Below are 16,636 nucleotides of genomic sequence, written 5' to 3'. Positions count from 1 at the left end.
AAAGAGGTTGGAATTCTAGCAGGTCCAGCCTGCACCCTCAGGGAGAGATGACCCTGACTTTACCCTTGTAAGATATAACTCCTAGAGGCCTGGAGTGACCCTGTGAGGAGGTGACAAGCAGCTGACCAGGGTGTCCCAGCCCAGCCATCTTAGGAAGTGACCCAGACATTTTTCTGCCCTTCCCTGGCCTCAGTTTCCTCATCTGTAACAGGGCGGGTAGAAGTAAATGGCATCAGTGATGCCCTCTGATTCTCACTTTCTGTTAGGGGTCCGCTGCTGAGGTTTGGGATGCACACAGTGAGGAGAGGTGTGGGGAATGGAGGGGGAACAGAGAGAGAGAACAGTTTCCAGGATCCAGTTGCCTGGAGCTCAGGGCACCCGGAGGACAGGCACAGTCACTCATTGGAGGACACTGAGCACTCGCCTCTGGGTGAGGTAAATGGTTAAGGCTTTTGACTGCTAATCGAATGGCTGGCAGTTCAAACCGAAAAGCTCAGAAGCATCATGGAAGAAGGGAGATCAGCTTCCAAAAAAAAAAAAAAATCAGGCAGTGAAAAGTCTTTGGAGTGCAGCTCTACCGTGAACACACGGGCTTGTCCTGATGCAAAGTTGCTTGGTAGTAACTGGTTCTATTGGTACTTGGGGCCATTCCTTGGGAAGAGACATCATGCTTGTCAAGGTTGAGGGTCGGTGAAAGAGACCCTTCACCAGATGGACTACACAATGATTGCGGCAATGAGCTCGAGTATGTCAGAATCAAGGAGGATGACACAGGACAGAACATGGTTCTGATCTGTCGTTCACAGGGTCACTACGAGTCCTAGCTAACAACAACAATAGGTGTCAGGGATAGGGTCTGGGAACAGCAGTGAGGAAAGCAGGTCCATGAAGCTAATAGACTGGTGCGTACTTGTGACCTGGGTCTCCTGCTTGGCTGGTGGGTGGGGCAGCTGAGCCCTCTTGGGCCCAGGAGGGTGGTGACCTCAGAGGGCCCCTGTATGTGCTCCTTACAGGTGTTCTCCATGGCCCCCCCGTTTGAGGTGAATGGTCTCCCACGAGCTGTGCCTCTGAGCCTGCCCTACCAGGACTTCAAGCGGGACCTCTCTGACTACCGCGAGAGGGCACGCCTGCTCAACAGGGTCCGGAGGGTGGGCTTCTCCCACATGTTGCTCACCACCCCCCAGACCCCGCTGGCTCCTGTCCAGCCTCAGGCCAATGGGAAGGGGGGAGAGGAGGAAGAGGAGGAGGAGGAGGAGGAAGAGGAGGAAGAAGAAGAAGAGGAGGAGGAAGAGGAGGAGGAGGAGGAGGAAGAAGAGGAAGAGGAGGAAGAAGAGGAGGAGGAGGAGGCAGCAGTGGCTCTGGGGGAGGTGCTGGGCCCACACAGCGGCTCCAGCAGTGAGGGGAGTGAGAGGAGCACTGACCGGAGCCAAGAGGGTGCCCCGTCCACGCTGCTGGCTGATGATCAGAAGGAGTCCAGGGGCCGGGCCTCCGTGGCTGACGGGGACCTGGAGCCTGAAGAAGGCTCCAAAACTCTGGTGCTCGTCTCCCCAGGCGACATGAAGAAGTCGCCTGTCACTGCCGAACTGGCCCCTGACCCTGACCTGGGCACCCTGGCTGCCCTCACGCCTCAGCATGAGCGGCCTCAGCCCACAGGCAGCCAGCTGGATGTGTCCGAGCCAGGAACCCTGTCCTCTGTCCTCAAGTCTGAGCCTAAGCCCCCTGGGCCTGGGACAGGCCTAGGGGCTGGGGCAGTGACCACAGGGGCAGGGGGAGTGGCAGTCACTTCCTCACCCTTCACCAAAGTTGAGAGGACCTTTGTGCACATCGCAGAGAAAACCCACCTCAATGTCATGTCTTCCGGTGGGCAGGCCTTGCGGCCAGAGGAGCTTAGCACGGGAGGTGAGCTGGACCTGGAGGTGCCTTCGGATGGGGGTGCTGCGGACAAGGGGGCCCCAGTACCCCTGGAGAATGGCATTGTCCTGTCAGGGCTGGATGGGGCTGAGACGGAGAGCTATGCCCTGTCTGGCCCCCCTGGGGATACCCCTTCAGAGGTAGCCACAGACTTACTGCCCAATGGCCCAGTCGTTTCTGACAGGCCAACTCCTGTGTCCCTGTTGGAGTCAGTCCCCAAGAAACTGGCCACCATCTCCCCTAGCCGCCATGCCGTACCAGGCTCTCGCCCAAGAAGCCGTATTCCTGTCCTGCTGTCCGAGGAGGACACGGGCTCGGAGCCCTCAGGCTCACTGTCGGCCAAAGAACGGTGGAGCAAGAGGACGCGGCCACAGCAAGACCTGGCGCGGCTGGTGATGGAGAAGAGGCAGGGCCGGCTGCTGCTGCGCCTGGCCTCGGGGGCCTCCTCCTCCTCCAGTGAGGACCAGTGTCGGGCCTCTGAGACACTCTCAGGGACCGGCTCTGAGGAGGACACCCCAGCCTCCGAGCCTGCGGCACCCCGGAAGGCAGGACGAGTAACAGCCACAAGGAGCCGGATTCCCCGCCCCATCAACATCCGCATGCCCACACCCGCCACAGCCCAGCAGCCCCCTGGCAGACCCCATGGCACAGCCTCTGCATCAGACACAGCCATCACCAGCAGGTGAGAAATCATTTCCCACCCCAGGGTGGGCACGTGGGTACTATAAAAGGTCATCCCCAGCAGGGACCTCCCTAGACCCAAGATTAGGGGCTGTTGAAGATGGGGGAGATCCACAAATGCCTTATAAGCCAGAATTGTACTCACTTGACTCAGGCCTCAGCCATGACATTGGCCAAGGGACAGGATAGGAGGGTCGGGAAGCCAGGAGCAGGAAAGGGCAAGAGGTTGTCATGTGACCAAGCAAAACCGAGAGCAGGGAAGAGGCAAGCGACAACATGAAAACATTGTCTCATGAGTTTATTATTAAGAAGTTTATAAAATCCATGTTCTAAATGAACATGAAACAGATATCAATGAACGGCCGCAGCAGGTCTTAGAAGTGCAGGGGCCCCACAGCTCCTGCTCTGGAAGAGAGAGCTCCAGGCCTGAGTTTACCCATTGTGCTATAATCTTATCTAACTCAGGAAATAGGGCTCTATGGATACCTGCATGCCCAAGAAGCTTCTGAAAACGTCTTCCCTTTCTCGTTTCCTTGTCCTTTTTCCTCTTGCCTTCTGCTCCTCATGTAGGCTCCAGCTGCAGAAGCCCCCAGGGCCGGCCACTGCTGCTGACCTCCGACCTAAACAGCCCCCCGGCCGTGGTCCGGGTCCAGGGAGAGCTCGAGCCGGAGCCAAGCCACCAGGCCCCATGTCCTCCTCGGCACCCACCCCTGTACCCCGGAGCCCAGGCCTCTCTGCAGCCACACGCAACGCCAGTGTGTCGCCGCGGAGCCAGTCCCTGTCCCGCAAAGAGAGCCCCTCTCCCTCGCACCAGGCTCGACCTGCAGGCCCTCCACCCCGGGGAGCCCCGCAAGCTCGGGCCCTGGACGGCAGCCCCTCCCCGGGGGGCCCCAAGAAAGGACCCAGGGGGAAACTCCAGACTCAGAGTGCAGTAACCAAAGGCCGGGCAGGGGTCGCGGAGGGCCGGGCCGGGGCCAGATCATGACGCCCGCAGCTCTTCGCGGCCGGACTGGCCGTCCCCGGCCCCCCACCCGCACCCTGGCCCTCACCCGCAGCCGGCCACACTGGAACAGCTCCCAGCACAGCCTTATGCGCCTGACGCGGCCACCCGCGGCCCCAGCTTCCCGCCTGCACAGGAGAGGTCAAGCGAACATGCAGCGCCCCGCCCGCTGGCCCAGCTGGTGGGGGGCACCGCGCGGGGGAAGGGATTCTGGTCCCTTTCCTCTGTCCTCTCCTCCCCACCCTGCCACCCATAAGGTGGGGCAGGCTCACACTAGTCCCTGCGCCCCGCGGGGCGGGGGGAAGGCTCAGCCACTTCTGGCCTCCCCACCACCCACCAGGCCTCGGCTGCTCCCCAGGCCCCTCCAAGGACTTCTGCTTACACCTCCTGCGGCGGCGCCTTTCCCTCCTCCACACTCTTTTCCAGCCAGATCCTCCCCTTTTCAGAGAAGCAGACTCAAATTCCAGAAGCTGAGGCACTAGCCTCCCCTTGGGGGTCAACCCCACAGTCTCCTGGGAGTGATGGTGGTGGAGAAACCTCAGCTGGGGTGAGGGCTTAGGAAGTAGGATTCAGGGGCCCTGAGGTTGACTCAGGTGTGAGGAAGTAGGTCTGACAGGCCCAAAGCCATCCCATCGTGAACATCCCCATGGGGAGGCAATGGGCAAGTGATTCTTAGGAGAGGCTACCCTATGTATAGCTTTTGGGTACAAAGACCCCTGCCCCTAAGTTTGAGTGGGGCCTGAATGAGGAGAATGAATGGGGTGTATGGCAACATTCCTGGGCAAATGTTTCTGAGTAAGAAGTTGGAGGGGAGCCTCACAAGAGGTTATCCCCTCCCTTGACCCCAGAATCTAGTGCTCAGGACCCCTTAACATCAGGAATTCCTTCTTGCCATCTAACCTCAATTCTACTTCTGCAGTTTCAGCCAACTCCCCCCTTTCCTGAGTTCAGTCGGGGGAGACTGGCCCTCACCGTCATTTCTGCGCTGGCTTTTCAAAGACTGGGGGACTCCGTTCTGGTCACCTTCTGGCTGTGAGGAATAGGCTAGGACAGGTGACCTAAAGAACAGAGGAGACAGAGACAGGCAGACAGAGAACTGGCCCCCTAACTCAAGACAGAAAGGCCCTTCAAGCTTCCAGATTGTACACTTGTGTGATGAGTTCCGGCCCAATCCCTCCCCTGGCTCACCTAACTGCAGCCCATGCAGCTGAGCCATCCCTGCAGAGGGTGAGAGCTATGCTGCTCCCTCAGTGGATGTGGGACCCCCCTCTTGTAGGTATTGGCTCCCAAATAGCTCACCCCACTTCATCCTGAGCCTCAGCTGCCTATATCTGCTGGCTGCATCAAAAGGAACAGCCAACCCTCTGCCTATCTGGGATTGATCCTCTGCAGATCTGTCCTCAGCAACCCCCTGACCTGGCCCCTCTCCTTCCCCGGGCCACAGAGAAGAAGTCAAGACATTCGGGGGAAGAATAAAGGTCCAACATGCCCTAGCTGTCTGTCAGCATCCAGCCAACATCACCTGGAAGGATAGCCACAAGAAAGTTGACCCCAGGAGCAGCCAGTGGGACCAGTTGAAACGCTTTGTGGAGGGTCGGTGGGCACAGGCAGCTGTTTCTTTGCCAAGGTGGTGGCTTCTCTGCAGACCAGCCTGGGGGAGGACTCCAGGGTGGACAGCCTTTGAAGTCCACTCACACTGATGCAGAAGCTCCCAGAACACTCAGGAAACCTCTCTGGACAGAGTCCTTCTTGTCACCCCGAGGCCCTCCCAAGACCCTCTAGTGCCCTCTGAATCCAGCAGAGGGCCTGGAGAAGGGGCCAGTCCTTCCCACCTAGAGCTTCTCCGAATGACAATCAGCTCGTGCCAGGTGGGGACCAGGGCAAGGCCCCTGGTGCCCGGGCCTTAGGCCTGCTCCTTGCCACCAACCGAATTGTGAATGTAGGCCCCCCAGCCTCACCCCTGTCCCAGGACCAACAACACCCTGGCTTGGAGTTAAGAGGAAGAGGGAGGCCTGAGAGAGCCCCAGGCCAACCTTGTCTTCTCCTTCACCCAGCAATGGAGCTGGGCAGAAATGGAAAACTCCATCTGCTCCTGCGATTCTTGACCTTCCTAGGGCTCCCAACTGACCTCAGGCCTCTGCTTCATTGAATGTCATGGGGCAGGGGGAAAGTGGGCGGGGTCGAGGGGACTGATTATGTGCCTCTCCCCAGGAAGGATCCAGGGCAGAGGGAACCACACCCGCAGCACCCACGACCCCAGCTGCAGTCTTCCCCCATGAGCACCCAACCCCCTCTGCCCCAGGGCCTCCAGGTCCTGAGCACCACCTCTCCAAGTGTCACCCCGCACTACCCCATCACTACAGCCTGTGTCACCGGCTCAGACCAGAACACACCTGCCGTCCCTGGCTGCACCAAGCACGCAAGGGTGCAGGAGAGGGGCTGTGCCCAGGCACGGGGCTTCCCCTCTCCCAGCTCCTCAAAGGGGCCTGGCTTGCTCAGTCTTCTCAGCTCCTGGGACCAGCCCTGGTGGGCGTGACCGGGGGCAGGGAGCCGTCCTGCCCCGCTTTGGGGAAGCCACTGAAGAATGTTTACACGCCAAATAGAATGTAACAGCATCCCCGCCTCCACTCACTGCATGGCCTCTGCCCATCCTGCACCTGTCCACCCCACCCTACCCCCCACTCCCCACCCCCGGAAGCCGCTGTCGTGATTAGATTGGGTCTCGGAAGGGAAGTAGCCATCACACCATTAAAAAGCCTGTGGACCTTTCTGTTGGCCTGGACTGTTCTTCCCTTTGGTGGAGGGGACAGTGCAGGGGAGGAGAAAAGGGAAGGCAGGATGGTGGACAAGCGGAGAGCACTCTTTACCCCATGGAGACAGGCGCTGCGTTTGCAGATGAGGGAAGGAAAGGGATCCCAAGATCCCACAAGAAGGAGAAGACTGTCCTGCTCGCTCTGACAGGGAAGCTTGCACTCCCCCCAGTTTTCTTGCTGACTCCCCTGCCAGTCAGAGACCCTACACCTAGTTTTGTGCTGAGAGGCAGGGGGTGGGGGAAAATCCATTTTGACAGCGTTTGGAAGACCAGGAAGTTCAGCAGTTCTCAGAAGAGGAAGAAAAACCATCTCTGAAACCCTGTCAAAGTCACAAAGGGACAGAACCTGTGTCCTTGACCCTCTCTCTACTTCCAGAAGCTTATGGATATATTTGTACGCTTGCAAAAAGACGGTGTGTCCAAAGTTACTATTGCAGCATGGTTTAGATAGCTCCGTGGGGGGCAATTCTAATGCGCCTAAAAGCTAGGGAGCTTTGTGGCCTAGTCTGTGGGGAGTTGCACTGCTAATCCAAAGGGGGTGCCTCACTGGCATCTCGGTGGGAGAAAGATGGGCAATCTCTTTATGTGGTTGATAGCCTCTGGAAACAGCTAGAGAGTGAGCCAACAGTTGATTTTGACTCACAGTAATGAGTAAGTACGAGTATGGAGCCTCACTGGCAATTCTACTCTCTCCCTAAAAAAAAAAAGGTTATGAAAACCAGGAGTTTAACATTAAAATGACTCAAGCTCATTTGGTACCAAAACCTTGACAAGACTATTTGTAGCTTTGCATCAGAAATAGTCATGCATTCGATTGTGGGGAATCACCGTAGACCTTAACTTATTTTTCTAAATATATTTTTAAAATCTAAATGCCCCAAGAAAGCTGACTTCAACAACTTGGTTAAGAGATTATGGGTCTATAAAAGCAAAAGTTGAGAATGAATCTAAATGTCTATTAATCAGAGCTGATGGGTACAACATGACCCCTTCATACGAAGTGCCCGCTCAGGGGCCCTGTGAGTCTGGGAAATGAAGGTATATGGATGGTCTCCAACAATAAGTAATAGATATAATAACGTGTGTAATGTCTAACTACTGTAGATCATGAAGGAATGCTGTTCAAATCTACCTGCTTCCGCAGGAGAAAGATGGGCAGTCTCTTCCTGTTCAATTCACTGCTTTTGAAATTGTGCTGGAGAGTCAGCTATGGGTCAGTTCTGACCCGATGGTACATAAGCACATAAACCAGAGTAGAAGAGGAACCCACTAACCAGAAGGTTGGTAGCTTGAAGCCACCCAGATGCTATACTGAAGAGATGCCTGGTGATCAGCTTCAATGATTACCGACAAGAAAATCCTCTTGGGTAGCTCTATTCTGTTACTTGGGACTGTTATGAGTGGAAATCAACTGAACAGCTGCCACAGAAGGTTAAGGGACTTGGACTGTGGTTGCCTCAGGGGAAGATGGTTGGGTGACAGGAGAGTTTAATGCAGCGAACTTGCTGTATCCTCTGCATTTTCTACCCATGTAAGTCTCACCATTGTCAGTGCACAAACAATTTCTGTCTTAGCTCAGGTTCCTGATCCCAGCCTAAGGTTAGAGGTAAAAGGGCTCGCTCCTAAGTTCAGATCTCTATCCAAGAAGGTCACTTGGACATAGCTTCGACGCCCAGTCCCTTCATAACCATGAACCAACTCCGTTCTCTATCGTAGTTCTCCAGACCTTCTCTTTACCTATGTGGGTATCTGAGTATTCTGGTGTCCTATCTACCTGCCCCAAGTGGAGGCCCCTGTGCTTCCCCTTCCTCCTTATTTAGTATATTAAAAATAAGACATTATTCTAATAAAAAAGGCAGACTCTAAAAACAGAAAATAAAACATGAGTATACCCCATCTAAGACTCTGATCATGTAGAGATAACCCCTGTGAATGGTTTGTGTATCATTTTGGACTTTTTTCTTTAAATTTACAAAAATAGTTTCCTTATTTTTCTCTGTTCTTCTGCCCACACACTCACACACACACACACCTTTTACTTCCCTAGTGCTCATCACAAGAGGATGACTTTAAAGAACGGAACCTTGCTTTCTCACCATTCTGGAGGCTATAAGTCTAAATCAGGGTCTTGACTTAGTTGATGTCTTCCCTGTAAGGTATGCCTTGGTTCCTTGGTTTATGGATGATACTTTGACATCATCTGCCTTCTTATGTATGTGTATTTCTGTGTCTAATTTGATTATTTTTTTTAATAACTCAGAAGTAATTGGACTTGCAGCTCACTTTACATGGACATAATCCAATCAACATAGTAAAAATAATTCTATTTCCAAACAGAATTACATCTACAGGTCTTGTTGTTATATGCTATTGAGTTGGAATTGATGTCTAGCTGACTCTCCAGTAGGTTTTCAGAGGCTGTAAATTACACGGGAGGAGACTGTCCATTTTTCTCTCAGCAGGCAGCTAGAGGATTCAGATTGCTTCCTTCTTGGTTGGCAGTACAACTCCTTACCATAGGCTGCCAGAGATCCCTTCTATAAGTATGCTGCTATTGTTATTGTTGTGTACCATAGAGGTGGAACCAACCCATACTTGACCCTCCAATGAGTTTTCAGAGGCAGTGAAGCACACAGGAAGAGAGGGCCCATCTTTTTTTCCCATGTAGCAGCTAGTGGATTCGAACTTTATACCTTTGCATTCACAGTGCAATTCCTTACCATTAAGCCAGCAAAGCCGCCTTCTACAGGTATAGGGACACAATTCATTTCTCAGCTATATGTGTACACACACACACACACACACACACACACACACACACATTTCTTGTAAAAAGAAAGATATTTACTATTCTAAAACTGAGTTCTTAGACCGAACAATATGTCTTAAAAACACAGATGTTGCTCATGTTCTTTTAAAGAAAACTGTATTGAGATAAAATTTACAATTATATTATACAGTTAATCAATTTAAATGGTACAATTGGTTTCTAGTATATTCACAGCATTGTGCAACTATTGCCACAATCCATTTTCAAACATGTTTGGTTACCCCAAAAAGAAATTCCATGTCCATTAGGAAAATTGCTCTCCAGTCCATTTTGATTCCTAGAACTCCCATGTGACAGAGCAGAATTGCCCCATAAGGTTTTGCAGGCTATACCCTTTATTGTAGGGAGCTCTGGTGGCCTAGCCATAATAAGCTGTGCTGCAATCCCGTAGGCACGAGCTTCAAATCCACCAGATCTGCTCTGTGGGGGATGGAGGGACAATCTCCTCCTGTGCAATTTACTGTCTCTGAAAACCTGCTGGAGGGTCAGCTACTGGTCAGTTCCCATTCAACAGCACGCAATAACAACAGCAATCTTCATAGCAGCAGGTTTTCCTTTGTAGAGTTGTTGGGAAAATTCGAACTGCCCATCATTCTAACACCATCAGAGCCTGTTCCTTCAGCCCTCAAAAACATCTTGCCATAGAGTAGGAATCTACTCATAACAGACCCTCCAGTGGCTGTTCAGAGGCTGTAAACACACAGATTGTCCATCTTTCCCCTGAGGAATAGCTGGTGGAGTTAACTGCACAGCGCCCCATCCCCTGGGCCACCAGAGCTCGCTCCTTTAGCCCTGTGCAGCTATTAATCTCCTTTCTGCTTCTATGTGTTTGCCTCTCTGGATATTTCATGTAAATGGAATCATACAAATATGTCTTTTATGATTGACCTATTTAACGCAAAATGTCCACACATGTTGTAAAATGCATCAATATTTTATTCCTTTTTATGACTGAATAATATTCTGTTGTATAGATTGATCATATTTTGTTTATATATTCAGCAATTTATGGACATTTGAGTTGTTTCCGCTTTTTTGTTATTATGAACAATGCTGCTATAAATATTCACTTCCGCATTTTTGTGTGGATGTGTGATTTAATTTCTCTTGAAGATATATGTATATTATCTCTAGGAAAGGACTGCCAACTGTATATTTAACTTCTTGAGGAACTTCCAAGCTTTTCCAAAGGGCTTGCCCCACTTTACATTCCAACAGCAGTGTTAAGAACGTCCTCATGGGTTCTGGGTCCCGAGTTCTAAGCTCGCTGCTCGATCCTTTGGCTTGTGTGCTGCTCCCCTGGCCAGGGCAGCGCGCGCACCATGCGTGCCTCCCTGGTGCGCCCACTGAGCTGACCGGCTTGGAGCCACTGAGCTGAACCGCATGGAGCCCCTGAGCCTGGGCTCGCTTCAGGGCAAAGTGCTACTCCTCAAGAACGTCGACTCACTCTGAGGCACCACACTTATGAATGATCTGCAGTGGCGCCTCGGCCCCCCGAGGGTTGGTCATGCTCAGCTTCCCATGCAACCAGTTTGGGCATCAGGAGAACACCAAAAACAAAGAGATCTTAAATTCCCTGAAGCATGTCTGACCAGGCAGTGGATTCAAGCCCAACTTCACACTTTTGGAAAAGTTAATGGTGCTCAGGCGCATCCCCTCTTCATTTTTCTGGGGGAGGCCCTGCGCATGCCCAGCGACGATGCCACTGCACTAATGACCAAACGCCAAGTTGATCACGTGGTCTCCTGTGCGCCACAACGACATTACCTGGAACTTGGAGAAGTTCCTGGTGGGGCCAGCCGCCACCCCTTCGCAACCATCTGTACCGAGGCTGACACCATGGCCCTGCTGTCCAAGGGGCCCAGCAATGTCTATAAGGCGCTACCTCAGCCCAGGCTGCCTGACAGGCTTTATGCTTTCTTCTGTGAGGGCTTCATGAATGCGGGTGTTTGCTCTAAACTTGAATGGAGAATGCCTGACGCCCTCATTTGGGTGCTGGTCCTGTCCGTCCCATCCTCCACTCCCAGATTAGTATATATCTCATTAATAAAGTGCCAAGTAGAAGAAAAGGAAAAAAAGGAACGTCCTCATGTTCTTTTTTAGTGTCCATACATACAGTGTTCTATTTCTTTTTTAAACAATTCTTATGATTATGATTGTGATTGTGATTATGATTATGATTACGATTATGTGTGTGTACCGTCAAATGGGATCTGACTGGTACAGGAGATTGTCCTTCCTTCTCCAGCAGAGCATCTGGTGAGTGTGTTATTTCATGACTATTCCATAATCAGTTGGAATAATCATAATGTCAATTCCTGGGGCCTTGCTTTTTGCCAATTCTTTCAAAGCAGCTTGAATTTCCTCCTTGATCATTACATGAAATTCTTCTGTGTCCGCCAATTCCTTTTGGTACACTCTGTATACTTTTTCTATCTTCTTTTAAAGCTTCCCGGATAATTTAATACTCTGCCTATAGCATCCTTAAGTACTGCAACTTGGCTTGAATTTGTTCTTCAGTTCTTTGTTGTTGTTAAGTGCTGTCAAGTTGTAGACGACTCATAATGACCCTATAAATGAAAGACCTGACACTTGTATAACTTACATCATTTCTCCAAGTTCATAGAGTTTCCACAGGCAAGCTATTTCAGAAGTGGATGCCACTCCTGCATCCAAGCTTGTTTTAATCAGTTCCTTGAGCTTAAGAAATGCTGACTGAGCGAGTTCAGCCCCTTTGATTTTCTGACTCCAGCTCCTTGCACATTTCATTGTAATACTTTGTCTTCCTGCGCTGCCCTTTGAAATCTTCTGTTCAGATCCTTAATATCTTGATTTCTTTCCTCTGCTTTGGCTTCTCAGTGCTCGAGTGCAATATTCGGAGTCTCTTCTGACATCCATTTTGGTCTTTTCTGCTTCTGTCTTTGTAATGTCTTTGTAACCTTTTGCATTCTTCCTGGATAATAGTCTTGTTCTCTTCCCATAACTCACCTTGTCTTCTCTCATCAGTGCTCAAGGCCTCAAACCTGTTCCTGAGATGGTTTTGAAATTCAGATGGGAAAGACTCAAGGTCATATTTTGGCTCCCTTGGATTTGACTTAATTTTCCTGAGCTTCCACTTGAAAACGGACCTAGTTTTCACAGCTAATATTGAGCTGTTCCAGTGATTTTTTTCACAAATGTAATAAATCTGATTCCTATACATGTTATCAGGTGAAATCCATGTGTGTCGCCTGTGTTTGTTTCTTATAAAACGTATTTGCAATGAATAAATCATTGATTGTGCAATTTTTTAAAAACGTTATTTTTTTTTCTATAATTATATTTTATTAATTTTCATAAACATTTACAGAGATTTTGGGCTTCCACTCATTCATTGTTGCACTATTCTCTGTACCCTCCTCCCAGTTTGTTCTTGTCCAAATGCCACAGTGCTTGTCAAAGCCAGTTCTGATTAATCTTCTTTGTCAGTGTATCCTTTGCCATTCCCTATCACTCCTCCCTGAGAGAGACTTCACCCTGTGTCATAAGGAAAAGGGGACGGCGTATTCTCTTAGCTACTTCCTGCTGAAAAGGGACGCTGTGGGTTTCAGGGTGAAGATCTTCTCTCACTACTCTAAAGGGCCCCTTTGGCAGTAGGAAACACATAGACTATTATGGAGATTGATTTTGGAATTCAGATGCACTCTTATTGTATCATGGGGGTTAAAAACGTTATTTTAATGAACGTTTACAGAGACTAGATTTCCACTCATTCATAGCTGCACACTTTCCTCCCTGCCCACTCCAGTTTGCTTTTCTCTTTGAAAAGTAAAAAAAAAAAAATCATTGTTATACAATCTACTCCACCCCCACACCCTCTCCCCCCCCCCCCCTGCCACAGTCTACTCCAATATGCAGCTTTCATTCTGGACTTTTGTCATGACATTAATATCTAATCATATATTCCTCCTAAACAGTTCTCTCCCTTATCTGTTTCAATGCAGTATACATTATTTATCCCTTCTTAGTTTCTCCCTAACTCAGATGTCAGTCTCGCTTTACAACAGGGGCACTATGCAGTATTTGTCCTTTTGTGACTGAGATATTTCACTCAGTATAATGTCCTCCAAGGTCACCCATTTTGTATAATATTTCATAAGTTGCTTGTTTTTCAATGCAGCATAGTATTCCATTGTGTAAATATACCATAACTTCTCTAGCCATTCATTTGTTGATGGGCACTTGGGTTGTTTCTAACTCTTTGCTATTGTGAACAAAGCTGCAATAAACATATCACGCATATATCTGCTTGGGTGGCAGTTCTGGTTTCCTTAGGGTATATTCTGAGTAGTGGAATTGCTGAGCCAAATGATATTTCTATTTGCAACTTTTTGAGAAAGTGCCATACTGCCTTCCATAGTGTTTGCACCATTTTCCACCCCCACCAACAGTGAATAAGGGCCAGCATTTGTTGTTTGCTGTTCTGTTAAATTTTGCTATTCTTACTGGGGTGAGATGATATCTCATAGTTGTTCTAATTTGCATCTCTCTTAGAGCTAGGGATTTTGAACATTTCTTCATGTGCTTGTTTGATTCTACCTCCAGCTTCATTTCTGTCATGAAGTCCATGTTTTTCAACTAACCTTTGCATTCCAGTCACCCATTATTATTACTGCAACTTGATTTCATGTTCAGGATTAGAGGAAGACTCATCAACAATCTGTGTTACGCAGATGACAGACACAACCCTGCTTGATGAAACTGAGGGAGACCTGAAGCAATTTCTGCAGAAGGTCAAGGACTACAGCCTTCAATATGGATTGAAGTTCTACATCAAGAAAGCAAAGATTCTCACCATTGGGTCGATTGGCAGCATCATGATGGATAGTAAAGAAATTGAGATAATTTTTTTCTTATGAATTTTAATGAAAATTTACAGAGACTTTGGATTTCTATTCCTTCATTGCTGTACTTTTCTCCCTGCCCACCCCTCCCCCACCAAAGTTTTATTTTTTAATAAAAGAACATTAAGGCACCACAGCCAGTGTCCAGGGTTGGCCTCACTGGTTTTTCTCCCTGACTGTGGGAAACCTCCAGCTGCCCCTCTGTGAAGCTGCTGGACAAGTAGGCTTGACCTTACCATTCAGGATCAGAGGATAACGCCAGAGCAGGAGGGAGGCAGAAAGAAGATACAACATCTGCGGTGTACTGAGTTTCTGTTCAGGTGCCCTGGTGGCCCAGTGGTTGGAGCACTCAGTTTCTAACTGAAGTTTGGCACGTCAAATCCACCAGCTGCTCCATGGCAGAAAGACGGGGCTCTCAGCTCTGTAAAGACACAGCCTCAGAAGCCCAAGGGGGCAACTCTACTCTGTCTTAGAGCCTCTCGATGAGTCAGAATCAATTTTATGATGATGGGTTTTTTTTTGAGAGTCGGGAGCTTCAGTTAAGGATGATGGAACAATTCAGGAACAATTAATGATGATAGTTGCAAAATATGATTGTTGTTGTTGTTATGTGCCATCGAGTCACCTGCGACTCATAGCGACCCTATGTACAACAGCCCTAAATCCTGCTCTATCCTGTGCCAATCTTATTGTCTCTAACACACTTATTCCATTACTCTGTGCTTTCCCTCCACCCTCTCAAACATGACGTCCTTCTCCAAGGACTGATCCCACCTTGCAACATGTCCAAAGTATGTCAGACGAAGCTTCAGAATCCTTGACTCCAAGGAACAGCCTGACTTCACCTTCTCCAGGATGAACTTTGTTCTAGCAGTCCATGGTACCCTCAATACTCTTCTCCAGCACCACAGCTCAAAGGCATCAATCTCCTTCTATCATCCCTAGTCATAGTCCAGCTTTCTGATGCATAGCAAGTAATGGCAAAGACTGTGGCCTGTATCAGGCTCACCTTAGTCTCCAGACTGACATTGTTGCTCCTCAGTATCTTGGAGAGGTCTCTGACAGCAGACTTTCCCAATGAAATTTTTCTTTTAATTTCCTGGCTGCTGGGACCAAGAGTGTTGATTGTAGAGCCAAGCAAATGGAGGCTGTCAACAATCTCAATCTCTTCACCATCTACCATGATGCTGCCATTCGGCCCAGTGGTGAGAATCTTTGTTTTCTTGATATTGAGCCATGTTACCAAGCAGCTTTGGAAGCTATGACCCAGTCAGATTTATGTTCTAAAACAGTCTTTGTGTGAGTGTGTGTGGAGAGTGTGTTTAAAGAGGTGAGACTGAAGGCAGGGAGTTCTGTGGAGCTATCTTAACCCCCCTGCTAGACGACAAACTTCCTGAGTGCAAGGACTGTGTCTGAAGCATCTCTGCAATTTGCAGAATGTCTTCCTTGCACTGGAATCTCAACAACTAGCTCTTACTATCATCACCTCCCTTCGGCATCTCTCCCTCCATGTTCCACTATGTAACTGTCCTCAGTTCCACACCTGCTGCCACTGCCATTCCACAACCACGTCACTGCTGTAGCTTCTTCCCTGTAGAAACCGGGATGCCTCCAGCCCTGCAGCTCTCGGTACAGGTGAGTCTCCTGGGCTGGGGGACCTGAGAGCGAGGGACCCTGGTCTCAGCTCCACTGCTGCCCTGACATTCCCCACACCGACCTTGGTTTATCTTTTCATCTAGCTAGCTTCAGTGAGTGCCTTTCAATGATTCCTTTTCTCTTTCAGCCTGGGCTTGTCCTCAAAGGATGTTTTCTGAAGCCTACTAGTGTTGAAGTCTGAAGCTCAGAGCTGGGTAAATCAGATATTGCTGGCTCTGCTGAGCTTTCCTGCAGGGGTCGCATTTTAGGAACCACATGAGTTAAGTCCTGGGTCTTGGGTGTTACAGAGACCCAGGGGAGGACCCTGGCAAACCCCTTCCTCCTTACCTCCCCTCCAAGGAACAATCTGGAAGCTCCTGGAAAGGGGTGGTTTGGTGAGGCAAAATGGATTCTGTGCATGGGGAGAGCCCCCTGGGAGAGAAGCAGAGGGAGATGGCTCTCAGGACAAAGCGCAAACTCCAGGTAAGGCCTGGGGCCAGAGAGGCCTTGCCCTCGCAGGAAGAAGCCTTCACCTGGTTAGGTCTGGCTGCTGGCCAGGTTGGGCTGCAAAGAGCCTCACAGGACATAGGGCATCCAGGAGAGATTACCCCAGGCCCCAGAGCCTCCTCCCTGCATGCCAGGCTACCCAACCCAGTCTCTGAGCACCCATGAGGCCTGGAGCCATGGAGTCTGTGGCCTCTGATCAGATGGTAGCGTGTCCCCCTGAGGCACTGGGCTAGGCGGACAGGCCTGGTGGGGATCACGTCCTGGGCCAGTCCCTGGGGGCTGGACTCTGGCGGCAAGCTCTTCACTCATCAATTCACCCCGCTCCGCCCTCAGAGTCCAAGGGTCCAGGTAGGAGGTGTGTGGAGCTGTGCAGAGGG

At 50.1% G+C, this 16,636-nt stretch overlaps 1 protein-coding gene across 1 annotated transcript in view; it reads left to right on the top strand.

Annotated features, from left to right (window-relative positions):
• The window catches only part of TTBK1 (tau tubulin kinase 1), a 42,219-nt gene extending 38,642 nt beyond the window's left edge, over positions 1-3,577 (top strand). Inside the window, exons 13-14 of the mRNA XM_006882142.1 lie at positions 1,014-2,593; positions 3,163-3,577. Of these exons, the coding sequence (XP_006882204.1) occupies positions 1,014-2,593; positions 3,163-3,577 (1,995 nt within the window). The remainder of the gene's footprint in view (positions 1-1,013; positions 2,594-3,162) is intronic.
• The last annotated feature ends 13,059 nt before the right edge of the window (positions 3,578-16,636 follow it).

Source organism: Elephantulus edwardii, unplaced genomic scaffold, assembly GCF_000299155.1.
Source record: "Elephantulus edwardii isolate Elephantulus edwardi_28Jun2011 unplaced genomic scaffold, EleEdw1.0 scaffold00017, whole genome shotgun sequence".
In the NCBI taxonomy this organism is placed as follows: Eukaryota; Metazoa; Chordata; class Mammalia; order Macroscelidea; family Macroscelididae; genus Elephantulus; species Elephantulus edwardii.
This window is presented reverse-complemented; position numbering and strand designations above follow the sequence as displayed.